The sequence below is a fragment of the Salarias fasciatus genome, chromosome 23 (assembly GCF_902148845.1).
Source record: "Salarias fasciatus chromosome 23, fSalaFa1.1, whole genome shotgun sequence".
NCBI classification, from domain to species: Eukaryota; Metazoa; Chordata; class Actinopteri; order Blenniiformes; family Blenniidae; genus Salarias; species Salarias fasciatus.
In genome coordinates this window covers 14934310-14953864 of record NC_043766.1, presented here as the reverse complement: position 1 = coordinate 14953864, position 19555 = coordinate 14934310, and the positions used below count along the sequence as shown (strand labels likewise).

General features: G+C 40.3%; 2 protein-coding genes across 4 annotated transcripts; both read left to right on the top strand.

Annotated features, from left to right (window-relative positions):
- The first annotated feature begins 2768 nt into the window (after window positions 1–2768).
- Window positions 2769–11456, top strand: zranb2 (zinc finger, RAN-binding domain containing 2). Of its 3 annotated transcripts, none has more exons than XM_030083316.1 (10): window positions 2769–2981; window positions 3613–3665; window positions 3768–3876; window positions 6911–6993; window positions 7076–7152; window positions 7248–7388; window positions 7483–7582; window positions 8941–9000; window positions 9469–9618; window positions 9876–11456. In XM_030083316.1, the coding sequence occupies exons 1-10, from the start codon at window positions 2926–2928 to the stop codon at window positions 10154–10156; spliced, it is 1110 nt and encodes a 369-aa protein (XP_029939176.1). In that variant the 5' UTR covers window positions 2769–2925; the 3' UTR covers window positions 10157–11456. The 3 variants fall into 3 exon arrangements, with proteins under 3 accessions (XP_029939176.1, XP_029939178.1, XP_029939177.1); XM_030083318.1 differs by having other exon boundaries at window positions 7483–7643; window positions 9876–10059; XM_030083317.1 differs by having other exon boundaries at window positions 7483–7643; window positions 9469–10018.
- Window positions 11457–13037: 1581 nt separating this feature from the next.
- Window positions 13038–15918, top strand: ptger3 (prostaglandin E receptor 3 (subtype EP3)). Its single transcript, XM_030083474.1, has 2 exons — window positions 13038–13992; window positions 14696–15918. The coding sequence occupies exons 1-2, from the start codon at window positions 13141–13143 to the stop codon at window positions 15020–15022; spliced, it is 1179 nt and encodes a 392-aa protein (XP_029939334.1). The 5' UTR covers window positions 13038–13140; the 3' UTR covers window positions 15023–15918.
- Window positions 15919–19555: the final 3637 nt, after the last annotated feature.

The window sequence follows — 19555 nt, the reverse complement described above, 5'->3', positions numbered from 1 at the left end:
TGAATCATGAAGAGTTGTGAAGTCTCATCTGCTTTTTACAACAGCCACACAAATGAAGTCTTTGTCTGTTTGTCAATAGGGACATAAGTATTTTATGTCACCTCATTATATGCCTGTATATTACTTTATTTGAGGTATAATGCCTATATTCTGAATCTGAGAGAAACACTTACACTGTGATCCCATTTTTAGGAACTCGTGTTACTGAAAACAGGCTTTGTGACAATGATAACATAATTTTCACGCAATCTTCCATCAGTGTTCTGTATCAACTTTATCCAGATTGAGTTCATATGGGCTGAGTGAGAGGTGAAAGGTAGAGTATGTTTTTAAACATGTGGAGGTCCACTTGAAGAACGAAAACAGACAGATTGGACATCATAAGACCTCTGGGCCATATCAGGCCCTTTAACTACTTGAACAGCCCTCTGAGTGTCACTGGGAAATACTGAATCAAATAAAAAGTACTGGTATTATTGGTAATGTTTAATGGTCACATATTTTTCACAATATTGGGCATCATTACATAATTGGTTGTATCTTGCATCTTGGCTTGCAGAGTTATTAGAGTTAGTTACTTATTGTTACTTACTGTTTTAGTTGTTATAGTTGTTGTTGTTGTTGTTAGCGTTAGTTATTGTTACAGTTGTTACTTCACTAAAATGGTGTGGGTGTGGGTGTGAGTGTGACATTTACTGAAATCAGACTTTCAAAAAAAAAAATTAATTCTGGTGATTTCCAGGAAAAAAAAAAAACTTTCTCCTACTCCATTTGAGCAAACTAGTTTAGATTCTGTATTGAACTCCTGGTCTGTTATTTTGAGCTGTTACACAAAACCAATCAAATCAAATCAACATACAACTTCGGTATGTCTCAGCCCTCAATCGTAGTGCTAAATCTTCATGTCATTCTTTGGGAAAATTAGTTGTTTACCCCTTTAAACTACGCAACATTTATTTGTGCGAAGCAATCCAAGAAGGAACAGGAAGAACAAGTAAACAAAATCAAATGGCTGTGTTAACCACTGGTTATTAGCTATTAAATATTTACCTAATGTGCTGAATATTATCAAGGCAACAGCTCAAAAGTTTGCACAAAGCCATGTAATCTATTTCCAAAAATACTTTATGTTTGGAGCACAAGAGTCTATATTTCAAGAAGTTTACTTGTATTCAAGGTCAATCAGTTTGTTCACTCATATTGAAATAATATAGTCAATAATCATCAATCACAGAAAGTATCAGGCTCTCAAAGTACCACCATTATGACTGACCTGAGACTTTATCTGTTACCTGTAGACTTATTACTTATGCACTTTATGAACATATAAATTGCAAATGTTTAAATTTTTTGTAATTCTAAGTTGTTGTGTTTTTTTTTTTTTTTGTTTTTTTTTACTGTTTTAATGATTCCATACATTCTTGCTCCCATCTAGCACTAGAGGGAGCTCACACCACTGTTTGACAATCATGGTTGTGAAATTCTCAAACATTTTAAAAACGGTCTAACATGATTAAACTATGAAACACTAAAACTGTGACAAATTGTAAAACTCTCAGACACTGTAAAATCCTCAACAATTCTCAAACTGCCACAAATTCATGTGCACTCCACCTGAGTCTGAGCCACCTGGAGAAGACAAACACTGTGTGAATGCTGGTTTTTGATGTCTTGAATATCAGCAACACTAGAGGAAGAGCCCACCCTGCCACAGTGGTGGTGGTACAGTGGGGGCACATAACAGATAATCTGTCTTGGACCCAGAAGAGTGCATCTCTGATAAGGCAAATGTGGGAGCATTTCGTTGTCTGCCAAAATCTCAACCAGTATGCTGACCAGCAACAGCTCTCTATGGTGCAGCAGCTGTTCAGCTGCAGAGTGGAAGGGCCGCAGGAGAGTGGTGAGAAGATTATTGGTACTCCTCTTCCTTCCATCAAGGACATGGGTGAAAACGCTCTTTCATGAGCAAAAAAACATGATCATCAACATCAACATCATGGAGACTTCACTCCATTGGCTTCTGGCAGGAAGGTGCAGAACAGCCAGGCTCTGAAACAGCTTCATACATGAAGACACCGGACTGCTGAACTGCATTAATCTCAAATTCTGAAACATTTTAAAACTGTCATTTATGTCACGCATTCTAAAACAGTGACACATCTTACAACTTACACATTTTAAAAGTGGCACACATCTTAACTGTCACACATTGTAAAACTGTCAGATATTCTAAAACAGCCACACATCTTAGAACAGTCACACATTCTAAAACAGCCATGCATCTTCTAACATCAGCATCTTAGGTGTTTTAGAATGTGTGCCAGTTATACACGTTGTAAAACTTCGAAAACACATTTTAAAACCATTCTCAAACAGAATTTACAATGCCTGACAGTCTTAAGGTGTGTGACGGTTAAATAATGTTTAGTGCTAGAACGTTTAATAGTTTAATGAGAGGAGACCTCTTTTTGTTGATGTTACATTCACAAAAATCTGAAATCTGAGATTCTGTCCTTACCTAGAAGTCCTAAATTATTACTTTTGCTCTCTTTTTGTTGCATATATATTCTTGTTGAAGGGAAAGAGTAGAACTATATTTTTTTAACACAACTGTAAAAATAAAAGTCAAACCATATATATTTGAAATAGTTATAATACTAAACGCAAAGTGCGAATGAAATTCTTCTTCATCGCAACATAAAATAGGTTTACTTTGTTACTGTGAACCATGACAGACACTGAAGTGCAGACTTGGTACAGCATAATAAAGTTTGTGTGTAGATTTGAGGGGCAGCGGTGGGTGGGTGTGGGGAGTTACAGACAGCCTTTAAAGGCAGCAGAGTCGTCGAGCTGAGCGCCCTCAGAGCAGTGGAGGTAGCCCAGTGTGAGCACACCCTGCGAGAGAGCCAGCAGCGAACAGGCAGCATGTCCGGGAAGAGTTTCAGAGTCAGCGACGGAGACTGGATCTGCCCCGATAAGAAGTAAGAGCCCCTCTTGATAAATCCACACAATATGCACCGGGACTGTTGAATTCAGCTGCACGTGTGTGGATTAATTACTGTTCGCGCTATCGGGCTTCGGCCTCCTAGCATTTGGCTCATGCTAACTCTGAGTAGCTGTCGCCTGTTTGCGGTCCAAACTCCTGCAGTTTAACGATAATCGGAATTAATCATACGCAACGCTTGTGGGTGTGATGGTTTGGAAGCGTGTTGAGTTTAAGAGTCGGAGATTGTAATTGAAAGTAGCCACAGGGGTGGATACTTCACAGTTAGCCGATTAGCTCCCGTCTCGCCCCGTGTCTGCGTTGACTGTTGTGGGTGTTGTTTATCGTGTTGGAGAAGCCAAGTTGCCCCAAGTTTAGAGTCATCTGGAGTCAGCGATATCATGTTTCCACCAGACTGCATTAAAATGTGACGGACAAGCCAGCTGCAGTGGTCAGTGCCCAGGCCTTTGATAAAAATGTGTCCTACCAAAGAGCCAGTGGCACATGGGAACAAACACCTTCACTCTTCTGCAGGGGAGCGTTGCTTTGTTTCACGTTCATCCTCCACATGAACGATTTCGCAGCATTTTCAGCGCCTAAAATAAGTGTATTTACCGTGTTTTTTGCAGGTGTGGGAACGTAAATTTTGCCAGAAGAACTAGCTGTAACAGATGTGGACGAGGTTTGTCCTTGGTTTTTTTTCTCTCTCTCTCTCTCTCTCTCTGCAGGACATTTCCCTTGCACTTAGAAGAAATATATAAATATTCGATTTCTTTTTCTACAGAGAAGACCACAGAAGCAAAGATGATGAAAGCTGGAGGAACAGAAATTGGGAAAACTCTGGCCGAGAAGAGTAGAGGCCTCTTCAGTGCAAATGATTGGCAGTGCAAAACGTATGTGGTTATTGCACAGCATAAAGACCCGTGTTAGATCAACTCCCACAGAGTCGGTCATTCTCCACCACATTTCATTCTCCACCATTTTTCATATCTTCTTGCGATTGAACCTTCAAGGGCGAGGGTGTCCAACTCCAGTCTGGCGTCTGCATGTTTTAGACGTCGGCCGTCTTCAGAATATTTGAATCTAATGATGTCTTTGTCAAGCTTGTTATAAAACCCTATAAATAGTTCCTCTTTGCCTTTAGGTGCATAGCAACTCAGAGGGATCTAAAACATGCGGACCGCTGTCCCTCGAAGTCTGGGTTGCGACACCCCGTGCTAAAGCATGAGTGTCCAGTACTGTCCATAATGGGCCACCATCCTGTGTGTTTTAAGGCTCCCTCTCAGTTGCAACACCTCTGTCTGCAATGGGAGTGTCTTTATTTGGCTTTTTTACAAGCTTTACGATGACATGACCATTATATTCTGGTGTGCTGAAGTGCGGAGATGTCTAAAACATGCAGGACGCTGGGCCTCCAGGGTTATGGTTGGATACCCCTGCTGTACAGTTTTTGAATGATAAGCTACACTATGTTATGATTGTGGATGTCCCTGGTGACTACTTTTTTTGATTAAACAAAATCTGAGCTATATATTTCAGTGCACCTTTAACGCTGACTGTTTTGCAGAGTATACAATACCAGTCAGAAGCCTGGACACACCTTAGTGTTTTTTTTCTTGGTTTTCTTGACTGTTTACATAGTCGATCCTCAATGAAGGCATCAGAACTATGAATGGTCACACATGGGATTATGCAGGAAACAAAAGTGTGAAATAATCCTCAAGATGTTTTATATTTTAGATTCCTCAAAGTAGCCACCCTGTAATTTGACAACACTGCAAACCCAAGTCTCCCAATGAACTTCATGAGGTCGTCACCTGAACTGGTTTTCATTTCTCAGCTGTGACTTATCCGTGTACATTTGTGGAATCTTTTGCCTTCTTAATTCGGTTGTGACCATCACTTCTGTTGTGCAGAAGTCAGTTTGATACACAGCTGGTGTCCCCATTTGACAAATGTTAGAATTCATATTATGGCAAAAACAAATCGGCCAAGTAAAGAGAAACGGCAGCGATCATTTAAGAATTGAAGGTTGATCTGTCTGGGGAAAAATGCAAAAACTTTTTCCCAAAAACAATTAAGCAGTATGATGAAACTGGCTCACATGAGAACCACCCCACGAAAGAAAGACCAGGAGTCACCTCTAGTGCTGAGAATAAGTTCATCAGCCTCAGAAATTGCAAGTTTAAAGCAACTCGGAGTAGAGCTCAGATGAATGTTAGAGTTTTCGTAGCAGACACATCTCTACATAGGAAACTGTGTCAATCAGGACTTCATGGTCAAATAGCTGTGAGGAAACCACTACTGAAGAACAACAAGCAGAAGAGATTAGTTTGGGTCGAGAAACATGCGGAGTGGATATTAAACCAGTGGACCTCTGTGTTCTGGTCGGATGAGTCCAAATCGGAGAGGTGTGGTTCCACCTGCTGCGTGTTTGTGTAATTCAGAAAAGGTGAACGGATGACTCCTATAAGCATAGTTCATTATGAAGCATGGAGGAGGAGGCGTTATGGTGTGAAGGTGCTATGCTGGTGACACTATTGGGGATTTATTCAAAAGCTGAACCAGCATGGCTGCCACAGCATCCTACAGCGATGCGCCATTCCATCCACTTTGCGTTTAGTTGGACCGTCCTTTATTTTCATCAGGATCATGACTTCCAAACACCTCCGGACTGAGGAAGGGCTGTTTGACCAAGTAGTAGAGTGATGGAGGACTGCCAGATGATCTGGCCTCCAGTTACTTGACCTAAACCAAACTGAGATGGTTAGGGATGAGATGGACCGCAGAGTGAAACCAAAGCGAGTGCTCGACTTCTCTGGAAACTCCTTCAAGACTGTTAGAAACCCATTTCAGGTGACTGCTTCATGAAGCTCATTGAGACAGTGCTAGGAGTGTGCAAAGTTTTAGTCAAAGTAAAGGGCTACTTTAAAGAATATAGACTGTAAAACCTGTTTTGAGTTATTTCACACTTTTTCGTTCACTACATAATTCCACATATATTCATGCATAGTTTTGATGCCTTCAGTGAGAATCTATAATGTCATGGAAATCAATGAAAGACATTAAATGAGAACGTGTGTCCGTACATCCAAAATAACATTAGACGAACCCCCCTTTTGTGTTTTGTGAGCTATCTCGAGTGAAGCTCAAGAGTCAGAAATGTGCATGACCAAAACACACACACACACATCTTATTTGCCAAAAATTGCAGCTTGTTTCCACCAAAAGAAATTCCCAATAATGTCCAGTGAGTAAAGGTCATCATGTCCACATCAAACCTCTGTTAAAAAATCCTTTTGTTTTTTGGGAGGGTGTGTCTGGTCACAGTGAGTTTACTCTTTTTACTTATTTGCCTCATGGTTCATGCTAATGGTTGCAGTTCTATATCACTTAAATCTATTTAGTGGCTTACAAAAGTGTTCTTATCCCATGAACTTTTCCACATTTTGTTACAGTACAGGCACGAACAGTAGTGTCTTTTATTGGGATTTCTCTTAAAGACCAAGACAACGTGAAGGGAAATGATAAATGGTTTTCACATTTTTTTTTTTTTTTTTTACAAAATTTGGAAAAAAGGGTTTTGGAAAGATATGACAGATATTTTGCGTTATTAATCATGCAACATGTGCATTACATATATCCACCAGCTCCATTTGAAGCTGGCCATTTCTGTTGGATGCAACATTAGTGAAACATTTTACAGGGTTTCAGATAAACAATTTGACGTCAAATGTACTTGCTAACCTTTCTACCTTCACTGTTATCTGGCACATATGAAGAGATGAATTGGCATCTTTATCTTCTTTATACCTTAAAGAAACAATTCAACAGACTTCATTGTAACAGATTATGTAAGAAACAATGATTTTTTTTTTTTTTAATTAAAAGTAAATTGACAGAATCGCACTTTTTTGTTATTTTTAGGTGTGGAAATGTGAATTGGGCCCGGCGCTCAGAGTGCAACATGTGTAACACTCCTAAATATGCCAAGCTTGAAGAGAGAACAGGTAACCCAATGATTTACGCTTGTGACATTTTCTACTCTCAATTTCCAGTTTAAATTTGTAAATTTGTTTCTTTAAATATCAGGCTATGGTGGAGGATTCAATGAAAGGGAAAACGTGGAGTATATTGAACGAGAGGAATCTGATGGTGAATATGATGAGGTGAGCGTTTACGAGTTGTTTGATCTGTCTCTCATGTTTCCAGATGTCTGAACTGGTGCAGGTGGAATTAACGGCGATGTTTTCTTTCACCACAGTTTGGCAGGAAAAAGAAAAAGTATCGTGGGAAGAACAGTACACCCTCCTCAAAAAGTGAAAAGAAGGAAGTGGCAAAAGATGATGATGAGGATGAGGAGGATGATGATGAAGATGGCGATCTGTCCAAGTATAAATTAGATGTAAGATTGATGACTGGAGTGTTAGATACACATACGAAGTAATATATTGCTTTCCGTTGGCCATGCATAATGTTTAACGCCATTCTTTGTTTAGGATGATGACGACGATGATGATGATGATGGCGACTTGTCAAAGTATGATTTAGATGCCAGTGATGAGGATAAGGCAGCTAAGAAGCGGGGCAGCCGCTCAGGTTCGTCCTGCTCCCGCTCGTCCTCGCGCTCCTCCAGCTCCAGCTCACGGTCGAGGTCCAGGTAAACGGGTACAGGTCAAGGGTAACTCCGGGCAAAATGTCAGTATCAGCTCAATCTTTCTCCTGATTTACTGATCGACTTCAATTTAATGTCATGTCTCTCTGATTTGTTGTTCACCCTCTTTCACCCCTCCTCCATGTGTGGTGTAAGAAACCTGATGTGCTGATTGAATGATCTTGTTTTGTTTTGTTTTTTTTGTTTTTTTTGTTTTTTTTTTTTTACATCAAATTGAAAGAATGTATTATTTACTTGGTAGTGTGACTTTTGAGAAGTCCTACCCATTTATTGATTCACCCAGTGTGTGACATGAGACTGATTTGAAGCTTTATGTGTACAACTTATTAGAGCTGCATGATATATCGTCATCTCAATGTCAACTTGAGCCAATAATATACATGTTGCAAATGACGGAACTTTGATCAATTTCATTTCCACACGCTGCACTGATGAAGGCATGTCGATACATGATAGATGGCCTCCTGAGTTGATGTGGCTGAGGTCGGAGTGTGCGTCGAGATTGACCATTGTGATAGTTTAAACGAGGAAAAGCTGGAAGAAGAGCTGTTGGCCAACTCGTAATTTATAGTGGGGTGCAGTTTAGTCACAGATGTTACTGAGTGACTTGTAGTCCTTCTGATCCAAGAATGTCAACCTCATTTTATTTAAGTCAAATTTGATCATAACTGACCCACATCAGGAAACATAGATGTCGACAGTCTGTTTTTTATTCCTTCCTTTGCTTTTAAAATGCCGTCCATATTAAAAATGTTCATATTTTTTATAAACAAGGCCGTAACGAAACCCCACCAGTGTTTTCCAACAAATGTTGACAACATCCTGCTGTTTTGCAGGATGTTCTGCACTCGCTGACTACGACGTGACTCTACTGCTGACAAGCAAAGCTAGTTTTTTCTTAAAAAAAAAAAAAAAAAAAGATTTGGATAAAAACACCCACACTTCCAGTGTTGACATCCAGATTGATGCCACACCGGTATGCAGTCCACGGGTAGCGGATGGTAACAAGATTAGGGGATTATAGTTGGAGTTATGAAGTGTTTTTTGTCTTTTTTGCACCTCAAAGGGGGCAATCAAATACTTTATGGTATTGCAAATTATAGTTACAGCAGTTCACAACATGTACCTGTTATCATGCAGCTCTAATTGTTATCAACCAGTATAGTTTCCTGTGGGTTAAAGGGTGTTGAAATACTATTCTTTTGCCCCATAAATCATTCCAGAGTTTGCGTCCTCGTTCAAAAAAAATATTGGAAAGGTTTTGTTTTCTTTTGTCTTTCAGGTCCCGCTCTGGAGGCTCCTCCAGTTCCAGATCTGGATCTCGTTCGAGGTCTCACTCCAGGTGAATGAGGTGACATGCACTCTCTCCCTTTAGAGAGTGTATGTATGGAAGTAGAAAGCTCCTCAGCAGCCCCTTTATTCTCTAGCTCAGGTTTCAGCAGACTGTGCTTTTTCCTCCGCCTGAGTCACTTTGATATGAACTCGGGCATCAGTGACCCTTTTAAGTCACTTTTTCCAGGCTTTATTTGAGGTTTCGGTTTGACCGGAGAGAATTAATAGTAAAACGTTTGTCTTTGTCAAGCGTCTTTCACCACTAATGCGGCCTTGACCCACATTTTGATAGTAAAATATCTAGCTAAATAATTCTTAACAGAATCTCTATAGAGGACACTTTTGATTCTTAGCTCCTTGGTTTTAAATAGCCTCATTGCAGTTTTCAGTTAAATCAGAGAAGCTTGATAATTACCCAAGCTGGAGAAACTGTGTCCTGATCTGACTGACCTTGGTGCTTGGTTTATTCCTCCAAAAGATCCAGCTCCAGGTCTGGAAAGGGCTCCTCTCCCCGGAAGAGGTCCCACTCACCCTCCTCCTCACCTGAGAGGGGTCAGAAGCACAGTCGCTCCAGGTCGTCATCTGGAGGGAGAAAACGGAGGCGTTCTAGATCACGCTCGTCCGAAAGGTTTGGGTTTCTGTGGAATACCACAATGGCACTGATAATTATTAGCCATCTGTCACCTGGCTTTTGGGAGTCCAGATTTACTGAAATATCTTCACACTTTGTCATGCTGTAATGTTTATTTTGTTTTTGTTTTGTTTTTGCTTTTTTTCCCCCCCATCTCCTGATCTTGTCATTGCTTCATTGTATGCAAAACTCTGAGCGTTAAACCTGAGCTGGCTGACCTTTGTCCTCTTCCCATGGTGTTTGTGTGATTTCAGGCGCCGCGGCCAGTCGTCTGGATCCTCCCATTCTGGCTCCAGTTCAAAAAAGAAATAACTTACAGCCTTTCATTCGGCATAATGAATTAAAGTCAAAGCGCATGTTGTGTTGCAAAGAAAACAAATCACATCCCCTTCACTATGCTGTTCATTTTCATCTAATCTCAGAAGTCTTACATCCCTCGATAATGACAGAGGCCACAGCGAGCATCCTTCTGCCATTTCTTACACCCTCCCTTTTTAAAACCACACACCCTCTAATCTGTGACCAGTGTTTGTAACAATAGGTGTCCAATAAACATAAATGTTTGGTTCTATAAGAAAAGTCGGATATTCTGTGTAGAGGCTGTACTAGAGTCTTGGCTGTCCTTCATGGCAGGGTTAGTTTGACACACACCACAGGAAATTGGAGCAAAATGTTATGGTTTCCGTTTATAGCCAAGGATAAAATCATTTTATTTTTGTTTTTGTTTTGATTTTTTGTAAGTTTGATAACATAATAAAATCGACATACTTAAGCACCAAATTACAACACCTGAAATGTAGCTTTCTTTGGCCATTTCTTTCCATTATCTTGGTTAATGTATATTTTGTTTTCACAAAGGTAAGTATTTTACTTTTTGATATTGCTTGTTTTTAATTAATGGCAGTAAACTCAAATTTATTCGCTTTAGGTTTAAATGTTTTAGAGTTGATGTTTTGGTTTCAAAGGTGCAAACCCAATTCATCAAAAAGTTAGGCTGCTCTGTCACAGCTGATTTTTTTTTTTCAGCAATTACTTGCAAATCTCCAAAACTCATATTTTATTCCAAATAGAACATGAAAAATGTGTCAAATGAGGAAACTGATGGTTCTACCATTTTTAGATATGTGATGCACATCTCCAGAAAGTTAAGAGGACAGCAGCCTGGTGTTGGCCAAGAGAATAGACACACAAAAACCAACTTTAACAACTTTTCAGGTTAAATGGAAATGCAAATTTCAGCATATTGGATAAGAGTGATGTGCGTTAAAGATCAGCTAAAGCAATTTCAGGTGAAAATGTGGAAGTTGCTCATTGAGATGTATTTGCGGTGCAGTTAAACAACAAGCCTAAAAGTGATTTACAGTGGCTCTGCAAGATAAAATCCTGCATGCCTCAGAAAACTGAACCAACTGGTCTGCCCAAATATTTCAAGATCTCTGTTAAAAGGGGAAGCAGTTTCACAGTGGTATGTTGTGTAGCTCCAACATTTTTAAGTTACTTCTACCAACCAATTCTGTTAAAAGGTGAAATGGAGAAATGTTGCAGATCAAATGTAAGATGTATTTGGTATTAAATGTGTTCTTGAGGTTTGCAAATCATTGCTTTCTGACTTGCACGAGGCAGCCCAACTTTTTGAGAATTGAGGAATTTAATATAGACTTGGCCTATTTTGATTACATTGTACCAACGTGTAATAGTCACTTAAAATCGTAACCAATCTGGCAGAAAATCTTTTTGCTCCAGTTTAGTGCGACAGAAACAACAGTGGCAGTACAGTCTTTATATGGGTTAATCAACCACAGTGTACAATGTAAATAAAATTCTGTTGACATTGATTCTTCTCTCTGCTGTTTCATTTCAGATTGATTATTGGTCAGTGGGTATTTCTTTCAAATATGTAAGAGCAGAACAAATTACAGTGTTTCTGAATGCATATCTCCAAGCACAACCCATTCACAAAATACAACCGTAAGGAACTGTTGGATATGACTAGTGTTTTAAAGTTATACATACACACACACACACACACACACACACACACACACACGGCAAAGTGTAAGAAGCTGCTGTAACTCCAGTCCTATTGCATCCTAATTGGTCTTTGAGAGTGATCACATTTCTTTACATTTATTTATGGATCATAATTTTCACACTATCTTGCTTTCTTCATGATGCCAGTTTGAATCACATCACTCATTGAAGTGCTTTCAACAACAGCTGAGAACTGGCTAGATGGAGGACACAGTTAAGCAGCATTTTTAAACTTCTGCAGTGTTTTGAGATCCGCAGACTGAGCACACTTAGTAAGGCTCATTAATAAAATTGAAGACATGAGTGCAGAAGATGTTGCTAAACTACTGATAGAGAATACAAAGTATTGACTTGTACACTTTGGGCCTTTAATTTTTAACCTTAGCTTAAAAGATGGTCTTCAAAACGTTCAGAGACATCCATCCATTCATCTTCTACACCACTTTAACAATGACAGCCTCTTTAAAATCCTCTGTGTTTGGCTCGGATAAATGTGAATCACATTGAAGTCGGTATTCCCGTTGTCCTTCTCGTTCTGGTCAACAGGTGGCAGTTTACGCCACAGAAATGAGGTCTCAAGTATGAAGTCTAATCAAAACCCTGCAGACTCTTGAAGTTACTAGTCTTTTATCACGTTGGCCCTCACTGTCCTGACACTGGGCCAGTTTCATATATTGAAACAGTGGTCAGTACTTTCCAGGGTTTTAATAAAATGTATTCTTTTCTGTGTCACACTTTCTTGGCGTTAACCAACTGTAGGTAATGGAAATTACATTTTATTCATAGTTTACATCTTGAAAGTCAGGCCACGTCTCTTAATAAGATTGAATTAGGTGAATGAGACAGGTTAGCCATTAGAAGCAACATTCATCCTGATTATTATTGAGGGAGTGTATCTTCCTAATGGGCGCACAAAGTTGTACAAATGCCAAACGACGGCTAACTTAATTTTCTTAAATGTGACTTTCTCCGTAATGATGTCCAGTCGGAGTTTAATGATGACTTTTAATCTACCACGGTCTGGTTCTTTACTTAAGGACAGTGTTTTATTGCTCGCTTCTCCCCACAAGAGACACACACAAGCAGTCGATGGTTCAGTCTTAATCAGACGAATCCGCTGTGTGCTCCTCATTTCATCGACATTTAATGGTCTTTTGGCTTATTGTTGGTCCTGAAGAGGAGCGTAACAATGCCGCATTCTTGAAGTTTCATAAGTCCTGCCTGTAAGTACAAATTTAATAAAATGACATCCCGGCGTGAATCACGCTTCTCGGGATATTGTTGATGGAATGACTTAATTTACTGTAAACCACTGCACTCTCACTTGAGAGCTTTCACGGGTCGTTAAGTAGTCCCGCCTCCATCACCTACAGGACCTGACGCGCTTTTACGCACCGCATTCAGCTGCGGCTGAGTTGAAGCGCGAGCTCATGCTGGAGAGATACACATGGGATATCTCCTACTGATGGACTTATCCTGTCAGGGAAAATGACCGCAGACAACTGTGATTCTTTAGAGGGTTCGCAAACAGCTATTGGACAGATGTTGGAGTCCAATGTCTCCAAAACGTTGCGCGAAGGCAATATCACCAAGAACTCCAGTTGTGGATCTGTATCAGTCGGATTCCCTATTACTATGATGGTAACTGGCATGGTGGGCAACTCACTGGCTCTTATTCTGGTGTGTTTCTCCTACAGAAAGAAGGAAAACAAAAGGAAAAAGTCTTTTTTGCTTTGCATTGGATCACTGGCACTGACAGACCTTTTTGGGCAGCTTTTGACGAGTCCAATCGTAATATCCGTTTACCGGGCTGATCTGAAGTGGGAGCGCATTGACCCGTCTGGGAACTTATGCGCTTTTTTCGGCGTGTGTATGACAACTTTTGGCTTGTGCGCCCTCTTTTTGGCCAGCGCCATGGCCATAGAAAGAGCCATGGCCATAACAAATCCACACTGGTACTCCAATCACATGAAGACGAGCGTGACAAAGCAGACTTTGGCTGTCATTTGGTGTCTCGTGCTGCTCTTTGCGCTGCTGCCGATCGCCGGGGTCGGGAAATACACGCGCCAGTGGCCGGGGACTTGGTGCTTCATCAGCACAGGGGACAGTGAAGTCCCTGGCAATATATTTTTTGCCATCACTTTCGCTGCACTTGGGATTTTCTCTCTGCTCGTAACGCTCTCGTGCAACGTCGTGACGATCCGGGGCTTAATTATCCGGTGTAAAACCAAGTCCGGGACGTCTCAGTCCTCAAAGCAGTGGGAGCGGCTCACCACAGAGACTGTCATTCAGCTGCTGGGGATCATGTGTGTTTTGCTTATATGCTGGTCCCCTCTCCTGGTAAGTTTCCACAAACAAGTGCTGTCAATGTATTTGTCACAGAGTAACACAAATAGCTGCTATGCGTGTTGTTCAAAGGGTTTCTTAGGTCCCTAAACAAAATGCATTTATCCACTGTATGCAATATTATGTTATCAAAAAAAAAAAAAAGAAAGAAAGAAAGAAAAAAAAAGAACATGAACTGCTGTGAGTGTGAATAAGCTTGTTGTAAACTGTTGGTAAGAAGAAAAAAAAACACACTGCAAATCTTCATGTCACTGAAGACACTCCATCTCCTGTCTGCAGGAGAGTTAAATATATGAGAGCAGACCCAACACCACAGCTTCACTTCTCTGGTTTTACTCCACTCAGTCATTCACTCAGCCACTCACTTGTTTTTCTGTTTCTCATCACTCTGCCCTGCATGCATTCAAACAGAAAATATACTAGGAGTAAGAGGAGTACTGTCATGTATTGCCCTTTGAAGGGCTGTTGCCATTTTCCATTAAGACATAATCCATTTAGGAACCCTGTTGCATGGGTCTGCTCAGTGTACTCTCTGAGGTCATGTGTCGTCAGTCACATATTTAGTTGCACAGAAAAATTCATCGAAGCTACAGTATTACTGGATGGCTCTTTTGTGGTGGATTGTAGCAAATAGCTTGGTTGTGTGTAATATCTGAGATACGACTTTAAGATACTTGTGCTACTGTCCACCCTTCAGGTGCTGATGCTGAGGATGATCTCCACCCAAGTATCCTCCCATGAATGTAATTCAACGGCAGTAACCTCCAATAACGCCACCGGCCGAGATGTCCATCTAGACTGTAACTTCTTCCTGACAGTGATACGTTTGGCTTCCCTCAACCAGATCCTGGACCCGTGGGTCTATCTGCTCCTCAGGGAGATCCTCCTGCGGAAGTTCTGTATAGTGGCTAATGCTGTCTCCAACTGCTCCATCGAGGAGCAGAAGGAGACCCAGACAGCACTGGATGCCCTCAACAAGCCAAACCAAGACTCCAAAGACCTTTGTAAATCACAAAGTAACTGAGTCAGCCTCTGGCCATCATCTGATATCTTGTGACCCAAAACCTGGAACACTTTTAGGCATGTGGAAATGTTTCCAAATCGAGATAGTACTATGGATTTCCGTCCAGACGTGGATAATGTGCAGTGGGAGACGAAGCCTCAGTTGCAGTTGTAATGAAACCCAGCCAAGTTTACTCAAAGCATTGTTCTGCCTGCAGCAAACTTCATTCAAAGTCACCTAACCAGCATGTGAACGCATGACCGTGTCACCTCTGACTTTTGGCTGCCAGGAAGTCTCCCTTCAGCAGTTTTCAGTTCTAACAACAGTTATTCCTTAGAAATGAACAACACACTGACTTCAAACTGTCTTATATGGAAGTGATGCATCGCATCCTCACTTTCCACAAACTGAAGCCATAAGCTGATTAAGTGAATGTTTTGGGGGGGGGGGGGTTATGTGTGTGTTTTTGAGCTGAAAAAAAAAAAAGCTGCTTTAAATTTGCCTCAGTTATTTTAAATATACTGACTTCATTTGACATGAAACTGAACTATTTTATTAAAAAAGAATAAGTAGCCATTCAGAAGGAAACTACTAATTTTCAACTGGAGCCAGAGACTGATGCTAACATTATGTATTAATGTCTTGAAAATTATGTGATATTTGTTGCTTCTGTACTGAATGTCAGTTATTCTACCTGAAGATTATCGAAATTTAATTGTATACTGTACTTAATGTCCTTAGCAGCAGCCAAGGGGATGAAATGTGAAGCATTTGGTTTGTTGGCAGTGTCCTTCTTGCATATGAAATTAGCTTGGAATTTGTTGCGTGGTTATTTTCTAAGCAATTTACTTAAAAAAAAAAAAAAAAAAACTTTCATGCCAGTCTTATGAATGCCAAAGTGTGAATCTGTGAGGAAACGGACGGAAGATGTGAGTTTATATTAGGATCTTATGGTTCACAGGGTCTCCTGATGCTGCAGTGGAACGACTGCAGCGACCGAAGTCTTACATAGCAATCTCTGCCAATTTCACTGGACTGAAAGCACACGCCAACACGTTTCACCAGCCAGATTTTATTGGAGAACATCAAATGTGATATTGGCTTGGACTTTTGATAGTTTTAAGTAGAGAAAGACTTCACTTCAAGACTGATAAGCAGGAAGCTGTTAGAAAACTGTTAATGCACGTTTCATCAGAAACGTTTACCATGTAGTTTAAAAGATTTTTTTTAAGACTCTTGTGCTCATCTTCAGCTACTTGTATGGCCTCACGTCATGCTTTATGAAATAAGATGATCACAGTGACATATGGTAGCGTTGCATTTTTTTGTCACCTGCCTTCATTAATATTAATTTATTCCTTTGTTTTGTCTTTATAGTTTCATTGGACAGCTTGAATGTGTTCCTTTTATAAACCTTCCTTTTTGTTGGCATGAGCTACTTGTATTGCCAAGACGACATTGAAAATGCAATTAATTATTCAAAGGTTTTAATGTGTACAGTGCAGTTTTTTTCCCGAGGTCTCAGATGAAGTGAATGTCCTTATGAATGAGCTGGCTCGATGTGAGTGCCAAATGACTGCATGCTATTATGAAAAGAACAGAAAGCTGTTCTTATCTGTAGCATGGGTTCATCCACTTTATTCACACAGGTGCTAATGTATTTCTTGTTTTGGTAACTTTGTGTTGTATTGCATCATCTCATTGTACTGTTAATGTTTTAATCAAGAGGAGTGATAGCGCCCTCAAGGACAAGTGTGTTTTGCTGTCATGGTACCCTTCAGGCCAAGGGACATTTTCTCATCACCGCTAACCAACAAGTCTGCCTTCTCAGCACATCAGCCAACAAGATTATAGGCTAATGTACGCTCTGCCATGCCTGGCCTTACGGTTTTCTTTCTACTGTGAGAATACACACAGGCACAGTGATAATGATCCTATCGGAAATTGTTATCTGTGAAAGCCATGTGAAAGATGACTATTTTCTGTTTCCTTGTGTCTGTTCGTCTGCTGTCAAAGACAGAGCAGAATGGAGGTTGATCCTGCGTTCATTACGAAATCAGCCTACCTTTGTTAACCATTCCAGGGATTAACCTTGTTTGTTGAGCAAAAACAAAACTATTGCAGGAAACAAAGCATTTTCAGAAGTGTTGCATCAAAGTCAATTATTTAGAATTACTATTTATTATCACGGAGATTATGGACAGGTAGGAATACACACTGCAGGTGAAAAAAAGGGAAAATCATCCTTAATTCTGTCAAGAAATGAACTTCACATCTGGCTGTATCACACTGACACGAACAATTTGGTTGCAATCGCTGCCCCGGTGATGAAGCTTCGTTGAGATTTATTCTAAGTATACGTTCACATAGTGCAGCGATAGCAATATACTTAACCCGTCAGCACTGTCACCTAATTCAAGAATTTAAAACAATGAATGCATTTATTCACAAACTGCTGTGGGACATGGCAGCTTTACAACAGACCTAATGAGCTTCTCTTGAATTTGTGTTGGGTAATTATTTCAGTCCTCTGTCCAAGAGACTCCGGAGCTTCCTGCATTTCAGCAAAGGAAAAACTAATTGCTCAAAGAACTACACCCTCTAAAATTGTCCAGGTCTTTGTTTAGAAGAGAATTTTCCATACAACCTAAACCCCACAGTGGAAACTACAATGAAAGAAGAAATAACTTGTTCAAAAATTTTGCATTTCAATCCTGCTTAATGGATCCAGTAAAAGCCAGTGCAATCTTTGCAGAGAGTGCTTTCTGGTTTTCTGCAGTTTATTATGAAATATGAATGTAGATTCAGTGAAGGGCACTAAAATGTAATATGAGATCACAATATCACCAACTCTGCTTTATTGATCCACATCTTCAAAGGCAATGTTAACATCAGGCCTTAGGAAGAGGTGGGCCTGGGTTTGTTTTGCTTCCAGCTGCACACTCAGTATTGCCAGTTGAACTTCAAAGCAACACACAGGGCTCCAGGAAAAACACACAATTACTGTACAAGCTTTCAGTTCTGCAGGGGTGGGTTCCCGATCATAATTGAATAGTGCCTCTTTGTGTCAGAATCAGACTGCCTCTGCTGAAAATTACACCAAAGTCATGCACCAGCATGGAAGGGGTGGAGAGTTCAATTACATAATGACTTTATGAGAATCCAGAGAATCCAGTTGCATCTGTTCCCGTCTTTCAAATCACTTATGCATGGAAGCGATTTAGTGAAAGCCCCACAAGCTTGATGTCTGGAGGTTTGGAGATAAGGGGACATCCTCACAGATAAGATTGTTTGCTTGTTTCAAAAATTTCACTTGTGCTGGACATTTAAATGAATGTGTTGTTAAGATTTGTTTGGATCTAAGTGTTTTGGTGATTGTGTTTCTTCTATGTAACACCTATACGTCAAACACACTGAGAGCCATCTGCTTTAAGTATTGTTATAAGTTCTCCCTGTAAATAATTACTTTAATGAAAGATTCTAACACTTTTATAGCAGAGACTGTGTCCTTTCACAACAGACTGAGATAACGGAATTAAATCTTTTCAGTGTGTTGGTTTTGTGGCATTAAGAGAAATCCTATAACTGGGAGGGTTGGGTGCAATATAAAGATGTAAATTAAAACTCTGTTGTTCTTTGCTTCCACTGGTCAGAGCAGCCTCTCTCTCTCTCTCTCTCTCTCTCTCTCTCTCTCTCTCTCTCTCTCTCTCTCTCTCTCTCTCTCATAAAACCTTGAAATATTTTGGAAAATTACCTGTAGGTGAGGTACAAAAGCTTCAAGTGTCATCGTCACTGATAATAAATAATCAATATATGCGGTCACAAGACTTTCCTTCTCTGTTTAGGCGACACAGTTGACAGGAACAGCAGAAACAGGCTTGGTCCAACAGACAGGTTCTTCCTGATATCCATCAGTTGTGCATGTTCTTATCGCTCCTTCACATCTGCGTTAGGATGTCAAAGGAGACGTCTGTGGAAGTTTCTCCATATTCTGAAAAACTCTGAGACTCGATTCTCAGACGAGGGCTACCTAAACTCATTCAAACACTGACTGACTCTTTGACAGTCGTCTCTTGTTTTCTCACTTTGCTCGGAAGAGACAACCCATAGACATCGCAACTATTATTTTCTCAGATATTTTGACATATCTGTAAGAGATAGGTTGCATAACAAGTTGCTGAGATAACAACAGAAATATTCACTGAGCTTGTAAAATGTCCTTTTGTTGCTTTGTGTGTTGTTGTCTCGTGTCAGTTCAACATGCACTTTTGACCTGTTCTATTGCTGTGTTCTTGGCTTATGTGAAAATGTAATGTTATAATTCTATTAAAATGATATGAAAATACATTTTCATTTTGTGTTGGGCTCCTATGGCTGCTAGGTATCTAGTTTCATGAGCAAAGGTTCACAGTGTGTTACACAGAGGTGTGTGGTGTTTGGTAAACTTGCCTCATAATGATAAAAGGTCCCAGGCAGGAATTTTGTCCACAGGGTCTTTCTGTAGGGAGCTGTCATGTCTGCAACGTGATGAGTGAGTTCTCTGGTCTGGTTTTC

Bases quoted from the DNA above. Each gene is read 5' to 3' on its own strand.
- ptger3 (XM_030083474.1), top strand. From the start codon at position 13,141: ATGACCGCAGACAACTGTGATTCTTTAGAGGGTTCGCAAACAGCTATT. The intron at 13,993-14,695 runs GTAAGTTTCCAC...TCCACCCTTCAG, and splicing joins TATGCTGGTCCCCTCTCCTG to GTGCTGATGCTGAGGATGAT.
- zranb2 (XM_030083316.1), top strand. From the start codon at position 2,926: ATGTCCGGGAAGAGTTTCAGAGTCAGCGACGGAGACTGGATCTGCCCC. The intron at 2,982-3,612 runs GTAAGAGCCCCT...TGTTTTTTGCAG, and splicing joins TGGATCTGCCCCGATAAGAA to GTGTGGGAACGTAAATTTTG. The intron at 3,666-3,767 runs GTTTGTCCTTGG...CTTTTTCTACAG, and splicing joins CTGTAACAGATGTGGACGAG to AGAAGACCACAGAAGCAAAG.